At 49.0% G+C, this 19,676-nt stretch overlaps 1 protein-coding gene across 1 annotated transcript in view; it reads left to right on the top strand.

Moving 5' to 3' along the window:
- Positions 1 to 19,676, top strand: part of TDRD9 (tudor domain containing 9) — a 2,107,755-nt gene that overhangs the window by 1,505,876 nt on the left and 582,203 nt on the right. Inside the window, exon 27 of the mRNA XM_069207577.1 lies at positions 8,391 to 8,603. Coding sequence (XP_069063678.1) covers positions 8,391 to 8,603 — 213 coding nt within the window. The remainder of the gene's footprint in view (positions 1 to 8,390; positions 8,604 to 19,676) is intronic.

Here is a 19,676-nt window from a genome sequence, read left to right as displayed (position 1 = left end):
TATACGACCAATTCGGGGACTATCCATAGCCTCACCCAATACAACAGAGGTCGTAGAATAATTAGGTCAGCCATTCGTTTTAACCCTAGGTCTAGAAATAGGGGAATTAATGGGGTGCTAATGGGGCGAGCACATATGCCCTCTCATGTAATATAATAAACCCTGCCTTAGGGCTGAAGCCCTGATGTAGGGGTGATTTACAGACGTCACAAGAAGTATATCTGATAGAGACTTGTAGTTGCATATTCCTTCCCTTAGAATTTCCCCCAGGTGTCAGACTTTGAACTGGAAACTTTTCTTCGAGCAGTATCGTTGTGTGTCGTTAGGTGGCATCGGTAGACTCCGCGGGCGTCGTAGTCGCTGTGATGACGTCTGGAGTAGTACATAGATGCCTTCTCAGTGCAGTGACGTCGATTATTTTCTTTCCGTGCCATGCGCTGATCCGGAGAGAGCTACTCTAGTCCTTTTTTGACTGCTTCAACCTTTTTGTCGTGTTTTTGTTGAAGTTTTGGTGCATCGAGATGTCCCCGAAGATCGGATTCAAACCTCGCAAGAGGAGTGTCACCGCATGATGTCGGTGACTAATCCGCATCGGGCCTGTTTGTGGTACCTGGAGCGCAACCACGACCCGAAGTTGTGCTCAGAGTTCCTGCCCGGCACTTAACTCCTCATCGGTCCCTGTCTCGCTCAAGAGGAAGGTCTTGAGACTGTTTGCGGAGCTACCACCACTCGTCGTCCTCCAAGTCTTCGGGTCAAGGTTAGAAGAAGAATTCGAAGAAATCTCATCATCCTTCAACATCACCCCGTTGCTCGGCTGATGTGATGCTGCAGTAGTGTCGACTCTCTAGGCCTCCATCCTCCGAGCCTTCTTTTGGGTCCGCTCCATACCTCCTCGAGTTTCCTGGAGCCAGAGCGACCCCTGCCCAATTAAAGGAATACTATGAGGCCATGTGCCTCATTTTTGGGCAGTCCGACCCCACTTGGGCGCCTTCAGGCCCAGGGGGTTTGGTTGGAGGGCCTTCTGGTTCTGCGCCAAGGTCCCTGGCCACCGAGGTCCGCTCCGGATCTGTACCAATGCCAGTGGTACCATCGAGACCTTCCTCGGCACTGGTTCGACTGTCGAAGCTCCTGATGTCGGTGGTGCCCACTATCAATGTCAACGCAATCCTGATCCCCGACTACTCAGAGTCGGAACGGTGTTGGCTGATGCCGCCTCCTTTTTCAATGGGGTCCCTTCACCCCAGGTTGGATTCTGACCCTTATTCTTATAGGTATGAATACAGGGAAGGATTGGAGGGGTCCTTGGACCCTTATGAATACCAGGATGATTCTAAAATGGACTGGGCACAAGAGTTGGGCGAGGCCAGTGGTCTGGATACCTCTCCAGATGCTGGCATGCTGTCTGGCATGGTGGTCAGTAGAGCAGCTGAGGTCTTCGTCCTTGAGCTGCCTACTGTTCAGGTCAGTTCTAATCTGACGGAGGTGCTTCAACCAGGGGCTTCCAGTGTTGAGCCTCTCCTTCCATTCAGTGAAGCCCTCACTGGTGTCCTTTTGGGTGCTTGGTCCAGACCCAACACAGGACTTCTGTGAATAGGACTATCGCACACCACCATCGGCCTGCCCCGAATGAGCGTAAATTCCTGTTGCAACACCCCACTCCTGAGAGCCTTGTTATGCAGGCATCCTCATCCTCTGGTACATTCCCTTCCGCACCTCCAGATAGGGAATCAAAAAGACTGGACCACTTTGGGAAGAAGATGTTATCTTCCTCCAGTCTAGCGCTGCGGTCAGTGAACACTGCATGCTTTTTGGGCCGTTATACTCACTCTCTGTGGGATACTGTTGCGCACGTGTTGCGGCAGATAGCAGAGGAGGTCCCTGCTATTGTCTCCCAAGCTGTTACCGATGGGAGAGACGCTACAATGTTCACTAGTCTATGTGTGCTAGACACGTCCAACTCTTTGGGTAGATCGGTTGCGACGAAGGTGGCCTTGAGGCGCCACGCCTAGTTGACAACATCTGGTTTCTTACGGGGATGTCCAACAGACCCTTATGGACTTGCCCTTTGGTGGCATCTGTCTCTTTGGAGACAAGGCGGACTTAGAGCTTGAGAGGACTCCTGGGCTATGGCTCGTTCCCTTGGCCTTTCGACTGCCCCTCGTCCCCAGCAGTCTGCCTTTCATCTCTTTCGTGGCCACGGAAGGGGCTCACTGTCGCATCCCTTCCCTATCCATCATACCACACCTGCTGTTCCGCCCATGTGTGGCCGGGGACGCTGGATCCCACGTGGCAGCAGGACAGGGAACCAGAGGTCTGCCCAGTGTACACCTGCCCCTGCTGCAGCCTCCAAACCCTCCTAGTTCATCACCCCACTCTGGACCAGTTGGCAGCAGGATTCACCATCACCTGACCCACTGGGACTCCATCACTACGGACAGGTGGGTTTTGCAGATCGCTTGTAGGGGCTACTCCCTCCCCTCCGAGACTGCCCCATCAGCCACACCTCCATCATACAGACGTATATTGGAGGATCATTTGGCTCTTCTCTGCCAGGAAGTCGCGGCTCTCTTGGCCAAGGGAGCCATAGAGAGGGTCCCCGCACTAGAAGTAGGTTGTGGTTGTTATTACCGCTACTTTCTGGTGCCCAAAAAAGACAAGGGCTTATGTCCAATCCTCGACCTTTGGGCCCTAAATCCCTTCCTCCAGAAGGAGAAATTCAAAATGCTCACCCTGGCTCAGGTCCCGTCTGCCTTGAACCCAGGATACTGAATGGTAGCGTTGAACTTGCAGGACACTTATTTCCATAGCCCCGTCTTGCTCGCCCACCAATGTTACTTACGATTCATGGTAGGTCGCGAGCACTTTTAATTTCCCGTGCTCCCTTTCGGCTTTACCAGGCCCCGCGGGTATTCACAAAAGTGGTGGCGGTGGTTGCAGTTCATCTGCATTGGTTGGGGGTTTCTGTCTTCCCCTACCTCGACGGCTGGCTGTTAAAGGCGGACTCGCCCCAGGAAAGTCATCTCCCACTTTCAGACTACGACAAACCTCCTACACACGTTGGGGTTCACTATAAACATGTCAAAGTTACACCTGACTCCCTCTCAGACGCTCCCTTTCATTGGAGCTGTTCTGAACACAGTGCAGTTTCGGGCCTATCCTCCCAAAAAAACTAGTCCAGGATATTGAGGCTATCAGTCCAATCTTTCAGCCTCTATCTTGGGTTTCGGTGAGAGTGACCCTGAGGGTGCTGGGCCTCATGGCCTCCTGCATCCTGCCAGTGACACATGCCAGATGGCATATGCAGGCTCTGCAGTGTGACTTGAAGTTCCAGTGGGCGCAGCTTCAGGGGCATCTCTCCGACATGGTCCACATCTCGGAGGGGCCTGCGAAAGACCTGCAGTGGTGGCATTCGAATCGCCATTGGGTCAACAGCAGATCACTCTCCTTTTGCCAACCAGATCTGTCCATAGTGATGGACGTGTCACTTCTGGGATGGGGTGGCCACATGGGAGAGGCAGAGGTCAGAGGCCTGTGGTGGCTGGTGGAGTCTGAACTCCTTGTCAGTCTTTTGGAGCTCTGGGCGATCAGGCTTGCATTGAGAGCATTTCTTCCCTCTCTCAAAGGGAAAGCGTTGCAAGTGTTCATGGACACCACTACCGCCATGTGGTACTGCAACAAACAGGGCGGAGTAGGGTCCTGGACCCTTTGTCAGGAAGTGCTGTGCCTCTGGACGTGGCTGGCACATCAGGACATCACCCTGGTGGTTCAGCACCTGGCAGCCATCGAAGCATAGCCGGTCACAAATGGTGTCTCTATCCGGAGGTGGCGCAAGGTCTCTTTCAGCAGTGGGGAGAGCCTTGGTTAGATCTGCTCACCTCTGAGAGAAAGCACAATGTCAGCTGTTTTGCACGTTGGAGTTTCCAAGGCGGCACTCACTCAACTACGCTTTTCGTCTCGAATGGACCTCTGGCCTCCTTTATGCCTTTCCGCCTACACCACTTGTGTCCAGAGTTCTCAAGAAGATCAAGAACGACCAGGCCCAAGTATTCTTGGTGGCTTCGGACTGAACACAGATAGTATAGTATCCAGAGCTACTGAACATGGCCACCGATCGTCCACTCAGACTGCCCCTTTGGGAGGATCTTCTGTTGCAGCAACAGTGGATTGTTATCCACCCAAATCTGTCCAATCTCTGCCTTCATACGTGGAGATTGAGTGGTGGCAGTTGACACCTTTTGACCTTCCACCCAAAGTCTGTGATGTTATCTTGGCAGCCAGGCGTCCCTCCACCAAAACTGTATATGTCTGTCGTTGGAATACATTTTTGGCATGGTGCACCAACAAATCTGTTGATCCCCTCTCTGCCCCTCTATCCGAGGTTCTTCTGTTCATTCATTCTTTGGCCCAGCAGGGCTCTGCTTTGGGCACCCTTAAGGGGTATTTATCAGCCTATTGTGAGTAGATTCCTAAAAGGCCTCACCCATTTATTTCCCCCCACTCCATTTATCATGCCTCACTAGGACCTCAGTCTTGTCCTTCCTTACTTAATGTGTGCTCGTGTTGAGCAATTGCAGAATTGTCCCTTGTGGCTCCTTACATTGAAAATTGTTTTTCTTGTTAACATCACTTCTGCTCGTAGAGTGAGTGAGCTTCAGGCTCTATCTTCTAAGCCCCCATTTTTGTCTGTGCACTTTGACAAAGTAGTGTTACGCACTAGGGCCTCATTCCTTCCTAAAGTAATTACACCTTTTCATTTAGGCCAGTCCATCACTTTGCCTACTTTTTAGGCACCTCCACATCCTTCTCATGTGGATAAGAGACTCCACCACCCGGATCCAAAAAGAGCATTGACGTTCTATCTCATTTGTACTAAAGATTTCCGGGTGGACGATCAACTCTTTGTTGGATATGTGGGTGTGAAGAAAGGGAAGGCGGTGCAAAAACGTACCATCTCGCGGTGGGTCTTTCTTTGCATCAAGATATGCTACGCTTTGGCAAAGAAGCAACCCCCAGCGGGCTTGCGCGCTCATTCCACCAGGCAACTGCTGCTTCCACAGCATTAGCACGTGGAGTTCCTGCCCTGGATATCTGCCAGGGATCAACGTGGGCATCCCTGCACACATTTTCTAAACATCATTGTCTGGACAGCCGGGTCTGTAGTGACGGCTACTTTGGTCGTTCGGTCCTGCAGGACTTTCTAGTATATTTGTTCGCAGCCCACCTCCGAGGTTGCCACTGCTTGGGTATCTACTATAAGGTAAGAAATCTGCAACTAGAAGTCTCTATCAGATGTACAAGTAACTTACCTTCGGTAACAATTTAGCTGGTAGAGACATATTCCAGTTGCAGATTCCTTACCGTTCCACCCATCCTCCCAGCTTGCGAACTGATTTCTAGGGACAGGTATTCCCCATTCGGGGTCTTAGCTTTGGCGCACCAATTTGAGTGTTGTTCGCAACTCTGCGTTTTGGAGTGGAAAGTTGTGAAAAGAAACTGACGTCAATGTGCTGAGGCGGTATCTATGTACTACTGTCAGTCATCACAGCGACTACGACGCCTGTGGAGTCGACGGACGCCTCCTAATGACTTGCAAGGGTATTGTTTCAAGAAAAATCTCCGGATCCAGTGTGACGCCTGGGGGAAATTCAAAGGTACCATTTACTAGGGACTTACAGGAGGGCTAAACGGCCTGGTCTTTTGGGGATGAAGTGACCAGGTCTTGTTTTAGGGAAGGAACACTGCCACTGGGGACCTGGTTGAGCACGTCAGTCGAAGTTGCATCTAACAATGAGGCAAAAAGTGTGGGTGGGGCACTGCAGCAGAACCCAGCTTCATACACTTCCAAAGTCTGTAATGTAGTCCTGGCAGCCCCATGTCCCTCCACCAAAACGGTATACACCTGTTGTTGGAAGAAATTTGTGGGATGGTGCACCAACAAGGCTGACTCTCTTACTGCTCCTCTTTCTGAGGTTCTTTTGTATATCCTTTTCTCGGCCCAGCAGGGCTCTGCTGTGGGCACTCTTAAAGGTTATTTGTCTGCTATTTTACCTTTTTTGAGGTTGCCTGGTCAACCTTGTGTGTTTAAGTCCCCTATTGTAGATAGGTTTCTTAAGGGTCTTACACAATGTTTCCCTCTATCCCAATTTAGTATGCCCCATTGGGATCTGCATTTGGTTTTGACCTTTCTGATGTGCTTCTTTTGAGCCTCTACAAATTGTCCTCTCAGGCTTCTCACTTTTGAAGACAGCCTTCCTTGTGGCCATTACAACTGCCCGCAGGGTGAGCAAGCTGCAGGCTTTGTCATCCAAGCATCCCTACCTTTCTATCTACCCTGACAAAGTGGTGCTTCACACTAGGGCCTCTTTTCTGCCGAAAGTGATTAAGCCTTTTTATGTAGGCCAGTCCATCACCTTGCCTACATTTTACACAACACCACATCCTTCTAAGTAAGTAGATAGACTCCACCCCCTGGACCCAAAAAGGAGTGTTGGTGTTTCATCTTGGTTGTACAAAAGAGTTCTGTGTGGCTGATTAACTCTTTTTCGGCTATTTGGGTGTATAGAAAGGTCGAGCAGTGCAGAAGGGGACCATCTCAGATGGGTCATCCTTTGTATTCGGATATGCTATTTATTAGCCAAGATGCAGCCCTCTGAGGGTTTGTGTTTACCAAACACTACTGCCTGGACAGTCAGGTCCATTGGGAAGGGCACTTTGCCCATACAGTCCTGCAGGACTTTCTAGTATGATCTTTGCACGCAGACCCACCTCTGGTGTGCTGGGGTTACTATTGCATTGGGTATCTATTCAAAGGTAAGTAAACTGGAAGTCTAGTAGATGAGCATGTTACTTACCTACGGTAACGCATTATCTGGTAGAGACAATATCTATTTGCAGATTCCCTACTGACCCACCCATCCTCCCCGTAAACTGATTTCTAGGGGCAGGACCTCCCGTTTCAGGTTCTTAGTTTTAATGCACAAGTAGTCACTTTCTTTATGGCTCTGCGCTTCTGGCATGGAAAGTTGGGAAAAGAAACTGCCATCAGCATTGCCCAGGTACATTGTGTGCAGCAGGGACAATGCTGACGATGGACACGGAGCTGTTCGATGTCATCTCCTGCCGCACACGGGTACTGCTTAGAAAAATCTTCCAGATCCAGTCCAATGCCTGGGAAGAATTCAAAGGTAAGGAATCTGCAACTAGATATTGTCTCTACCAGATAAGGCATCACCGAAGATACGTAACGTGTTCTTTAGTGCCATGTGTTACTGTATCAGAATAAAACTTTACATGCCCTTCAGCTTGGGGGAGAGACCTTTGACATCTATCCTCCTTTCTTTTCAGTACCTCTCAGCATGACCTTAGTCAAAACTTGTGTTCTGTTTCCAACTTGGCCAACATTTCCTCCCTGAAGTAAAGGCTATTTAATTCAACATGGATTTATTGCTGCCATCCTGCCAGTGCTGTACCTGCTCTTCCTCAGTGTCTTGTTAATCGACCACAGCAAATGCTGGAAGGGTCATTTTAATTAGCTATTAAGTTTGGAAGAAACGGTTGACAGAAGAGCTCTAATCTGACTGCCATTCTCTCCCTCTTTTTCATAGCTTTCTGTCTTTTGCTCTGGGTCCAAGTCTGATTTTGAAGAATAAGTGCTGTTCCCCAAAAACGAATACTGGTGCACCCCACCTGCAATCACTAACTCAAATTAAGCACTGCTGTCCCTAAAACTTAAAAAAAAAAAAAATATCCAGCTTTGAAAATCCCTCGTTTTTTCTTTATACTCTTGACATTAGTTCTTACATTGGTGTGCAAGTGACCAGCACCAAGAAACAGATAACACTGTGTTGTACTCTATTCAAATGATCTTGCTTACTCATTCTCCTCTGTTTGGAAATTGGTACTCGCTCAAACTCCTAGGCAACTGGTTTAGCTGATATGCCCCCAGTGGCACACTAGTCCGGTACTGATGGCATAAGACTGTATTAGAATGCTTCTGCTACCATTCTGGTGAGTAGGGTGGAACCCCCATACAAGTGCTCCAGGCCTTAACCATGAAAAGGTGTTGGGTTGCGCATAAACATTCTCACCTCATAGGTAATATAAGCATCTTGAGAGGAACTGTCTGCATTTATTAGGACAGGTGCGCAGAATAATGAATTAAAAACATATTGAGCCATGAATGCCTGAAAAAAGAAAGAAATTGCCAGTGCAAAGACTTCCATTGCGTTTTAGTGTGAAATATGTTAAGTGTGTGCCTAACTTATATAGAAAAGTTATGAATTCTGTTAATATATGGCATATTATCTAAATTCATGAAAATAAAAGTAAGCTTAGTTCTAATTTAACTGGTAAATAACATTTTATCTTTACTCTTTCCTAATTCTTTTTAGGTAGTAGAAGTTGGTCATTTCTGGGGCTACAGAATTGACGAGAAAAACATGCGTATTCTCAGACATGTTACTACAGAGATCTCCAGCCATCAACTGATACCGCTACAAGTTTGCCCGCACCCTGACTTGGTTTGCTTGGCACCCTTTTCCGATTCAGAAAACTTGAGATACTATAGAGCTCAAATCATTTTCATATCAGGAGAAAATGCTGAGGTATCTTTGAAGATTTTGAGTGCAGTTTCGTATTAAGACTGTACATTTTTAGAAAATTGCAAATAACTAATTATAGTTCAGTAGCGAATGAAATATTTATCTTGCAGGGTGTAGAGAGAGCTGGGTTCAGGTTGCAGTACCCCCCTTGTGCCTGACTTTTTGGTGCAATTTTGACTGCAGTGCACTGGGTTCCTGCTAACCAGGTCCCCAGTGCCAGTGTTCCTTCCCTATAACAAGACTCCTGGTCACTTGATGCAGTGACCAGGCCCTTCGACCCCCTGTAAGTCCCTAGTAAATGGTACCCCTGGTACCTAGGGCATGGGTACTGAAGATGGCCCCTCACAGCTGAAGCACAACTTGTGCCACTTTGAGGGACTAGACACCAACCTAATGCAGACTGCCATTGCAGGCTGCCTGACAAAGCGCTCCCAAAAGTTGAAAATTTTTCTAGGTGCCCACTCAGACTGGGACTTTGTCACTTTTTTGAAGAAATAAATTTAAATTTTATTTTTTCACTTTAGGGACTAAAAAAGATGAAATTTTGAGTTTTTCACTTTTTGGATGAAAAAAGTTGAAATGTTTTCTAACTGCCCACTCAGAATGGGACTTTGTCACTTTTTTAAAGAAAAAAAATGGGAATTTAATTTTTTCACTTTTGGGACCAAAAAAGATGAAATTTTGATTTTTTCATTTTTTGTATGAAAAAAGTTGAATTTTTTTCCAAGTGGCCACTCAGAATGGGAGTTTGTCACTTTTTTGAAGAAAAAAAATTGAAATTTGATTTTTTCACTTTTGGGACTAAAAAAGATGAAATTTCGATGTTTTCACTTTTTGGATGAAAAAAGTAAAAAAAAAAAATTCCAAGTGCCCACTCAGGATGGGACTTTGGGCCTGATTCTAACTTTGGAGGACGGTGTTAAACCGTCCCAAAAGTGGCGGATATACCACCTACCGTATTACGAGTTCCATAGGATATAATGGACTCGTAATACGGTAGGTGGTATATCCGCCACTTTTGGGACGGTTTAACACCGTCCTCCAAAGTTAGAATCAGGCCCTTTGTCACTTTTTTTGATGAAAACTTTGAATTTGCACTTTTTCACTATTTGGATCAAAAAAGTTTATCTTTCCATCTAATAAGTCAAAATGTCCCATTCTGACATGGCAAGCGACACATATGTCAACTTAGACAAAAGTTGAATTATTTTCTAAGCCCCATCTCAAAATGAGATGGGACTTAGAAAAAAATTAAACTTTTGAAAAAAGTCAAAAGTGCTTCCAACTCCCTTGTCAGAATGGGAATTTGTCACTTCTTTGAAGAAGAAAATTAAATTTGGATGTTTTCACTTTTTGGACAATAAAAGTTAAAAAAAAAAATCTAAGTCCCCATTCAGAATGGGACTTTGTGACTTTTTTGAAGAAGAAAATTGAATTTGGATTTTTTCACTTTTTGGATAAAAAAGTAAAAAAAAAATCTAAGTGCCCACTCAGAATGGGACTTTGTCACTTTTTTGAAGAAGAAAATTGAAATTAGATTTTTTTTAACTTTTGGGACTAAAAACGAAATTTGTATTTTTTCACTTTTTGAATTAAAAAAGTTGAAATTTCTTCTAAGTGCCCCCTCAGAATGGGACTTTGTCACTTTTTTAGATGAAAACTATGAATTTGCACTTTTTCAATATTTGGATCAAAAAAATGTATCTTTCCATCTAATAAGTAAAAATATCCCATTCTGACATTTGCAAGCGGCACACATGTCAACTTAGACAAATTGAACTATATTCTAAGCTCCATCTCAGAATGAGATGGGACTTAGAAAAAAATTCAACTTTTGAAAAAAGACGAAAGTGCTTCCAAGTCCCTTGTCAGAATGGGAATTTGTCACTTCTTTGAAGAAGAAAATTAAATTTGGATGTTTTCACTTTTTGGACGATAAAAGTTGAATTTTTTTCCAAGTCCCCATTCAGAATGGGACTTTGTGACTTTTTTGAAGAAAAAAATTTAATTTGGATTTTTTCACTTTTTGGATGAAAAAGTAAAAAAAATAATAAGTGCCCTCTCAGAATGGTGGGACTTTGTTACTTTTTTTGAAGAAACGGCGAGGGCGAGGCCTGTGGAGCGGACCTGTCAGCTGGGGGTGTAGAAGCTGAGTCTGTTGTTCAGGTAGGCAGGTCCGGTGTTGTGGAGTGCTTTGTGTGCGTGGGTGAGGAGCTTTAATGTGATCCTTTTGTCTATGGGGAGCCAGTGAAGGTCTCTCAAGTGGGGTGTGATGTGGCTGTGGCGGGGTATGTTGATGATCAGTCGGGCGGAGGCGTTTTGGATGCGTTGGAGGCGTCGCAGGTGTTTGGCTGGGATGCCTGTGTAGAGTGCCTTGCCGTAGTCTAGCCTGATGCTGACGAGGGCCGTGTCACTGTTTTTCTTGTTTCTGCCGGGATCCACTTGTAGATCATGCGGAGCATGCAGAGGGTGTTGTAGCAGGAGGAGGAGACTGTGTTGACCTGTTTTGACATGGAGAGGGAGGAGTCAAGGACGAAGCCCAGATTGCGTGCGTGGTCGGTCGGTGTCGGTGGGGTTCCTAGAGATGTTGGCCACCAAGAGTCGCCCCAACGGCGGAGGGGTTAGGTCTGAGGATGAGGACCTCCGTCTTGTCCGAGTTCAGTTTCAGACGGCTGCTTCACATCCATTCGGCGACGGCCTTCATTCCCTCGTGGAGGTTGGTTTTGGCGTTGCGCGGGTCCTTGGTGAGGGAGAGGATGAGCTGGGTGTCGTCGGCATAGGAGATGATGTTGAGGTTGTGTTGGCGGGCCACTTGTGCGAGGGGGGGCCATGTAGATGTTGAATAATCTTGGGCTGAGGGATGAGCCCTGGGGTACGCCGCAGATGATGTTGGTGGCTTTGGAACGGAAGGGAGGGAGGCGGACTCTCTGGGTTCTGCCGGAGAGGAAGGATGTGGTCCATTCGAGGGCTTTCTCTTCTATTCCGGCTTCAAGGAGGCGTGTTCTTAGAGTGCGATGGCATACCGTGTCGAAGGTGGCTGACAGGTCCAGGAGGATGAGGGCTGATGTTTCGCCGTTGTTCATTTGGCGTCTGATGTTGTCTGTGGCGGCGAGGAGGGCGGTCTTGGTGCTGTGGTTTCGTCTGAAGCCAGACTGGGAGGGGTCCAGGATGTTGTTGTCTTAGAGGTGGCAGTCAGTTGTGTGTTGACGATTTTCTCGATGACCTTCGCCGGGAACGGGAGTAAGGAGATGGGTCGGAAGTTCTTGAGGTCCTGGGGGTCTGCCTTGGGCTTCTTAAGGAGGGCGTTGATTTCAGCGTGTTTCCAGCTTTCCGGGAATGTTGCTGTTTCGAAGGAGATGTTGATGACCTTCCGTAGTTGGGGAGCGATGGCCACTTCAACTTCTGACTGAAGAAAGTGCATCTGAACGCTCCAGGACCTGACAAGCTGCAACAAAAAGTAAGACTCCTCCTGCAACATTGTATCCATGGCTCCTTCCAACAACTGCATCTTTTCCCCAGTCGTGCATCCCCTGAGGACAGCCCGTCTTTAGCCTTCATCAGAAGGAATCTCCCTTGGGGTGAAAGAGTCACTCCCCTGCTTCTGCAGGGACCAACTACAACGACGACCGACTGTGTGGATCCCCTCTCCTGCTGAGCTGCGTGGATCCTGCATCACAGGTGGTGGACTGAAGTGGTCCCGATGGTCCTCTCGTCCAGCCATCCAATTTGGGTGGTGGTAAGCCCTTGCCTGCTACGCAACACAGTACCCCATGCACCACATCCTTTGAAGCTGCCGAGGCTTGCTGGCATTTTTTCCACAAGATCTTCAGGCATGCTGAAGCTCCAGTCCCCACCACTCCATCCTGTGACGCACAGCTCCCTGAGTGGTTCTCCAGCGGCCTGGGAGCCTTTTTCGTAGTGCTGAGTGGGCCTCTTCTACGACTTTCGTGTCCCCATCCTGTGGGTGCTGCCTGGGCTTCTGTGGGCTCTCGGTGTTGCTGAGGGCCCATCTGACTCCCCCTCCTAGGTAGAGTCCACTTGGTCCTTCCTGGTCCCCGGCAGCTCCACTTTCCACTAACAGCAAGTTTTGCGTGTGCCTAGGCTTGTTGGCAGAATCCGAAGATGCAAATCTGACTACAATCCTCCTTCCGGCGTGGGACATCACCTGCATTGCAGGAAGCCAACTCTGTGTATACTATATCAAAATGAGATCTAGTGTGCACAGTGCCCAGGGGTTCCCCAGAGGCTTGACAGAGGCAATAATAGATAATACTAATGTTCCATTTGTGGTAGTGTGATCAAGTAGTTAGGCTTGTCAGAGGGTAGTGTTAAGCATTTGTTGTACACACACAAGCAATAGAAGAAACACACAGTTACTTAACTCGAGACCAATAGGATTTTATATAGAAAAATATGTTTTGTTAATTTGCTGATACTAGACATCTTTTCCACCTACATGAGACTATCTGTAGACCAACAGCCCTCTTTGCTACTACCATCTGCAGGAATGGGGGATGGTGTCATTCCAGGGGTCTTGAAGTGTGGATTATGGCTAACTCTGCTGTGTTCTAGTATAGAACCTTAGTGATGTAAGTAGGAATTCTAATACCTAGCATTGACACTATGGTGGGACTTTAATTATGTTTCACTCTTCTGTTACTGCTCTGCTATAATCTTGTTTAATTATACTTATAATTGCCTTAAATGCTTTTTTATCTAGAACGCAATTCATTCAATAAAATTAATTGAACAAATTTTTGCTTCTGTTTGACTTTGCAAGTGTGAGACAAATGTAACTGAGAAAAAAGAGGCAAGATTTATTCCACCACGATTTCGGTGAGAAATCAGAATGTCATGCTCACGGCTGCCACAAATCACCTCCACTCTTGGGTACTGGTGAGGTACTGCTAGCTGGCCAGAAGGGTTAGGCCAACAGTTGTCACAAGCTGTGGAACTGCTCTCAATTCCCCCACAATCGGGTGGTGCTGCCGCCAGAATCCACAAGTCTCATTCTTACAGTGAGAGCCAACACAACAGTGTTGGCCTCTAGCCTTCTGGCAATTCTTGTCTTGTCATGACTTTCTGCAATACTTCATTTTTGGTAATATTCTTATCCCACATCAGCCTAAAAAAAACATTTACAACAGGCAAACATGTTTTTTTCGGTCTAAAAAATACCCACACATTACCATAGTACTCCCTGACAAAAAGGGATCTACTTTGTGTGTGAATGTTTCCATATGAAAGGACAATAATGCCATAACTTGTAGTGAAATCACCCAGTGGCTGAACAGATCTGCTGCATTGCCACTCATTGCACGGTGTAGTGTGTGTAAGAAAAATGTGATTGATGCCAACCACAGACTAATGGATGAAGTCTGGCTGAAACCCCTATGAGTAACTGTTATGCACATAATTTTAGTAAAATCGGTCTTTGGTAACACAGATCTAAAAAAAAGTCAACCCATCTGGTATTGGATGCAAACCTTGTGCCTTTGGGAAGTTAAAGAACAAAGAAATAAGAAGGAAGGAAGAAGGAAATAATGAAGGGAAAATAGAAGGAAGGTAGTCAAGAAAGAAAAGGTGAGAATAAAAAAAGATGAATATGGAAGAAGGCGAGTATGAAAGAAGGTGAGAGTTGAAGGCAAGAGTGAAGAAAAAGAGAAAGAATGCAAAAATAAAGGAAAGGCAAAGAAAGAAAGTAAAACAAAGAAGGCAAGTATAAAAGAAGGAAGGAAAAAAAGTAAAAAGAGGATAATGTAATACGGAACAGTTTGAGATGGACACATTGTGGTATGCTGTCAAATAGGAGTAACCAGAAAAGCAAAACAGTCTGAAAGGAATTTACAACAGCATTGGCAAGAGACTGGACCCAATTAAGATAAAATGTACCATGTGTTCACACCAGAAGTGCCCTGCTATCAAATCAACATATAAGCACAAAGGCAATCCTAAAGTAATTATAAAGTAAAATCTAAAACACTGGCAATGAAGGGAACTAGCTTTTGTGCAAATGTGCTCCTTGTTAAAGAACAAAACACAGTCACTCACTGTGAAGTTAACCAGTGGCTTAAGTAGGCATACCCCACTGCCCCAAGGTATATGCTGTAGTGGGCAGAAGCAAAATGAGAATGACACAACTGACCAGTGGATGCAGAGAGGTGTTTGAAAACCCCTGCAAGTTAGTATATTATACATATTTTAGTAAAATCAAAAGCGCTTGGCTAAAATCAGACCTAATAATAGAGTGTATTTTTGAACACCAAAACGTAAAAGATCCACCAAAGGGTTCTGGAGATACAGAATTATTTACAAGATACAGTAAATATGCACTTTTACTGAACCGCAACCAAGCATTGGCAATTTAAATGAATTTGACACTTAGAATTGTTGGGGGGCGTGGCCATGGTTCTGAACATGGCGCCCATCTAATTCTCTCGCTCCGGAGGGGCCGGCAGCAAAAATCCTGCAGAACGTGCCAGCCCGGGCCGTTCCTCCTCGGAGCACGAGCGCTGGGTCGCGGACTGGTTGCAGGCGCGGCTGAGCCTCCGCCGCGGGCCCGTGGTGAGCAGGGGACAGAGACGGGCCGTCCGGCGCGGGGGGAGGCTTGCGGCCCCTCCTCTCCCTGGAAGCCGCAGCCTTGCGTGAGGGGGCGGGCCCCCGTGAGGACAGAGCGAGCGGCCCACGTGCGACGGCGGCCGCGCCTGGGCCTCCTAGCCGGATTGTAGACCCCCGGAGTGCCTGACGAGGGCTAGGGGCCCTGGTGGGTCTCCGCCCCAACGGACATATTACATTTGGAGACGGTGAGGCGGACACGGCCCTGGTTTCCCGGGCACGATCTGCGTATGCTGCGCCAGGCCCGGGGGGGCGCTGGGGAGCTGAGTTGGACTCGCGACCCCCCGGCTCTCACGGGGTGTCGCCTGAGAAGTTTCTAGAGGGGGGGCTTGGACCCCATAAAGTCTCGCCCTGGAAGGAGCTCATCCAACAAGGTAAAGGAGAACATCTGCCCAGCATGAGAGATTAATAAAACTACTGGACGTCCGGGGGCTCCATCGACCCCTGAATGGGGTCACTGGGCCCGACCAAGCGAGAGGCCACGGACGAGGCGCTGGGGAGTTGGTGAGTGCCCCGCGTGGGGAGACGGCCGAGCCGCGGTCGCTGTGTATGCCCGATCCTGATCGCCGAGGAAAGGCCCGGTAAGAGTAGTGAGCGAGGGAGCCAGCTTTGAAGCGGGTGGCAACCGGCCACGGTCGACTAACGTAGAGCCCCCTGCCCCTGTGCCTGGACGCCGGTGTCGGCTGGCGGGGCACTTGGAGCCCGGCCCAAGTCTATCCGAGAGCAGAAGCTAAACTTTCGGAGACCAAAACGGGGGGACAAACCAGAAGCAGAATATACGAAAACGCCCGGGCCGCTTGCCTTGCCCGCCGGGGTATACCCCCTTGCCTGACCGATGCCCCCCAAGGGCCGACACAAGAACAGAGCCATGGACCACGTGGCAAAGCCTGGCGGCGGTGAGGCGGACTCACAGAACCAGTCACAAGCCAAAGTGCAAGACACCCTAGACAAGATACTTGGGGCAATAGATGACACAAAGTCAACATTACAGCGCGACATCAACCAAGTTGCGATTGAGGTTGGTCTCCTGAGGGTTGATCATCATAAGCTGGTGGACCGAGTCAAAGCAACGGCCCGCGCGTGAGAACCCTGGTGCGGGCAGGACTCGCCGAGCCCCGAGGGGGAAGAGATCCAGGGATCGCCCACGGCTGGCGCCAACGCAAACGCAGAGAGAAACGGGCAGGAGAGCAGCCCTTGAGGCGGCAGCCCGAGTGGGTGGAGAGGTGTCCCCCCAGGATGGTTCTGAAGAAGAGTCTGACGACACAATGGTGTCCTCCGCCGGGGATTCGGGGAGTTTGTCTCGTGCCCCGAAGGTGACTCCTCAAACAGCCGACGAAGTCGGATAGCCCGGGCCTGCAGTAGTGCCCGGAGACCTGGCACGCTGTGTGTGAACGTGTGGCCCCTCCGGACCTGGCCACCCCCCTTGACTTGACTCTCGCCTGCCAGACTTGGCTGGCGAATACGGCAGTTATGTTTTTAAACAAGTTGCACTGTTGCACAGTTTTCTGGGCCACCTACAGTTCCGGAGGCGCCCTGGGGATGGGGAGTTGGGGTTTGCAGTTACGAGTTCAACCAGCAGTGTGGGTGGAGATGACCGACCATTGTAAAGGTATGGGCATGCGGGGGGTTCGGTCAGTGCCCCGGGTGCGCTAGGCCCGCTTTTACCAGGCTGTAAGATCAAGATGGCAGTCTACAATTTCATAACCTGGAATGTCAGGGGGATGGGCACTCCGGCCAAAAGACATAGAATTCTGTCCTACCTAAAGAGAAGGGGAGTGCAGATAGCAATGTTACAGGAGACCCATCTGGCACCGGGGGAGGGAGAGAAATTAAGACGCAGGTGGAGGGGGCAGGGGTTTGCCACAGAATATTCAGCTTATGCAAGAGGCGTACTGATTTGGATTAGAGCGGGTGTCCCTCTAACGATTGATTCTTCCAACATAGACAAAGAGGGCAGGTTCTTGATATTGGAGGGGAAGCTACATGGGACCCCGTTGGTGTTAAGTTGCATCTATGGCCCTAATCAAGACCAGGTCTCATTCATGACAGGCCTATCAAGGCACCTCACCCGCCAACGCACTGGGGAAGTACTAATAGGAGGGGACTTCAACGCAGTATTGGATATAAACATGGACAGGTCCACCCCACCACTACAAGGGGCGACGTCAATTAAGATAGCTCAAAGACTGGTTGAATGGATGGGCACTTGGGGTTTAGTAGATGTCTGGCGGGTGCGGCACCCGGTCGTTAGGGACTATTCGTTTTATTCGGGCCTCCACCGGGTGCATACCAGAATTGATAGGGTGGTCTGCACTGCAGGGCTGGCTCGAGGCGTGACCCACTCTGAATACCTGGCCCGCACAATATTTGATCATAATCCACTACTGTTAACGCTGAGGGTACCGCAGGACAGGCCCCCCATACCTCCGTGGAGATTGGCCCCTGCGGCGCTCGAGGATCAGGCGTACAGGGAGGCACTACGCTGCCATCTGACAGAACACATTGAGACTAACAAAGGATCCACCTCTTCCTGGGCTGTGGAGTGGGAGACACTCAAGGTGGTGACGAGGGGTTTCTGTCTTGGACAGTCGGCGGGGGTGAGGCATACGCTAGAGAGGGAACTAACTGCCCTAGAGAAGGTCATACACGAGGGGGAACTGAGACAGGGTCCAGCAACACAAGGCGATGAAAAATATGACCGCGCCTGCAGAGAACACTCCCAAGCCGAGGAACGGATCAGATGCCATTATATGCAAAGATACCTAGCGTCCCTACAGTCAGAGGAGGGCAGATCGGGTAAGCTACTGGCATGGCTGGTGCGCCCGAGTGGAGATAGCGAGCCCATCACAAATGTATTGGACAGAGGGGGAAATCATAGACTTAGCCCAGGCCCCATTAATGACGCATTTAGGGATTATTATATGCACCTGTATAGGAGACCTAGCAATCTGGAGACAGGGTCTCTTGACAATTTCTTAATGCAGATCCCCCTGCCGATGCTGAGCCCGGAAGATAGGGACAGCCTTGGGGGGCCGGTGACTACAGAAGAGATAAATGAGGCCATAGCACAGTTGGCCCCTGGGAAGACCCCTGGTACGGACGGTCTTCCTATGGATTTTTACAAAAAATATAAATCCTTACTGGTTCCCAGGTTGGCGGATATGTATGCGGAGGCGAGGTATCGTGGAGAACTGCCTGGCACGCTGCGTGAGGCGCTGGTAGTACCACTCCCCAAGACCAACAATAGGGAAGCATCGGTGGCCGACTTCCGTCCGTTATCGATGCTAAACAGTGACTTTAAGATCCTTAGCAAGATCATGGCCAGCCGACTGCTCCCCCACATGACCACATTGATACACGCTGACCAGAATGGTTTTATCCCTGGACGCAGCACCTCCCTGAATCTAAGGCGGCTTTTCTCTATCTTGCACATGCCCGACGAATTGAAACCACCAGCGGGGATCTTGCTGGCGGTGGATTTCGAGAAGGCTTTCGACTCGATTAGGTGGGATTATCTGAGGGCAGCGATGTTAAGAATGGGCCTTGGGGAGAACTGGGTTAGATGGGTGGACCTGCTGTATTCGTCTCCATTGGCCAGAGTGAGGATGGGCAGAACAATCTCTGATGCGTACCCGGTGTTTCGTGGAACCCGACAGGGGTGCCCTCTGTCCCCGCTGCTGTTTTCCCTGGCGATTGAACCTTTGGCTGCCCAGCTGCGGAGGGAGGGGGTGGGTAGGGGGATCGAATGGGGGCCAACCGAGCACGTTGTCTCCCTGTATGCGGATGATATCCTAATCTACCTTAGGGACGGAGCTAGTGGTCTCCTCTGGGCCCTGGGGGTTTTGGAGGACTTCGGGGAGGTGTCGGGACTATGCCTTAACCACGGCAAGACATATGTGTTCCCCATGACGCAGGGTTGCGCGCACCCAGGAGAATGTCCGATAGACGTGAACAGGGCCCCACAGACCTTCAAGTACCTGGGCATTCAAATATTTCACGAGATGGGCGATCTCAGAGACAGTAATCTTGGCAAAGTGCTTAGATCCTTGCAGTCCTCGGTTGGGTTTTGGCGCTCACTAAAGCTATCAGTGATGGCCAGAGTGGCGCTGTCCAAAATGATTATGCTTCCCCAAGCTGGGATGGTCTATGCAACAGTTCAGCAGGCCCCGAAGTTGTAATAGGAGATGAGTAGCACACTCTATGAAGTTGACCCAGAGGGGAAGGTTCCCAAATAGGGGCCCGAATGTGACCAAACTTATAAATAGATCACACTGATTGGCGTAGTATGGAGACATACGACTAGCAATTTCCTAGACCACCAATAGAGGGGAGAGATGGAGGGAGTGGTTGACCGCCCCTCTATGCGCTGGTGCGCCCTGGGCTTGGCCCTCCTAGCCATGTTCCTATGTTTCCGTGCCTTTTTATATCATCAGATACAAGTCCCACCCACACAAAGCCGTT

This window comes from Pleurodeles waltl, chromosome 9 (genome assembly GCF_031143425.1).
Source record: "Pleurodeles waltl isolate 20211129_DDA chromosome 9, aPleWal1.hap1.20221129, whole genome shotgun sequence".
Taxonomy (NCBI): domain Eukaryota; kingdom Metazoa; phylum Chordata; class Amphibia; order Caudata; family Salamandridae; genus Pleurodeles; species Pleurodeles waltl.
The sequence above is the reverse complement of the archived record's forward strand: the minus strand, read 5'-3'. Positions and strand labels throughout refer to the sequence as shown.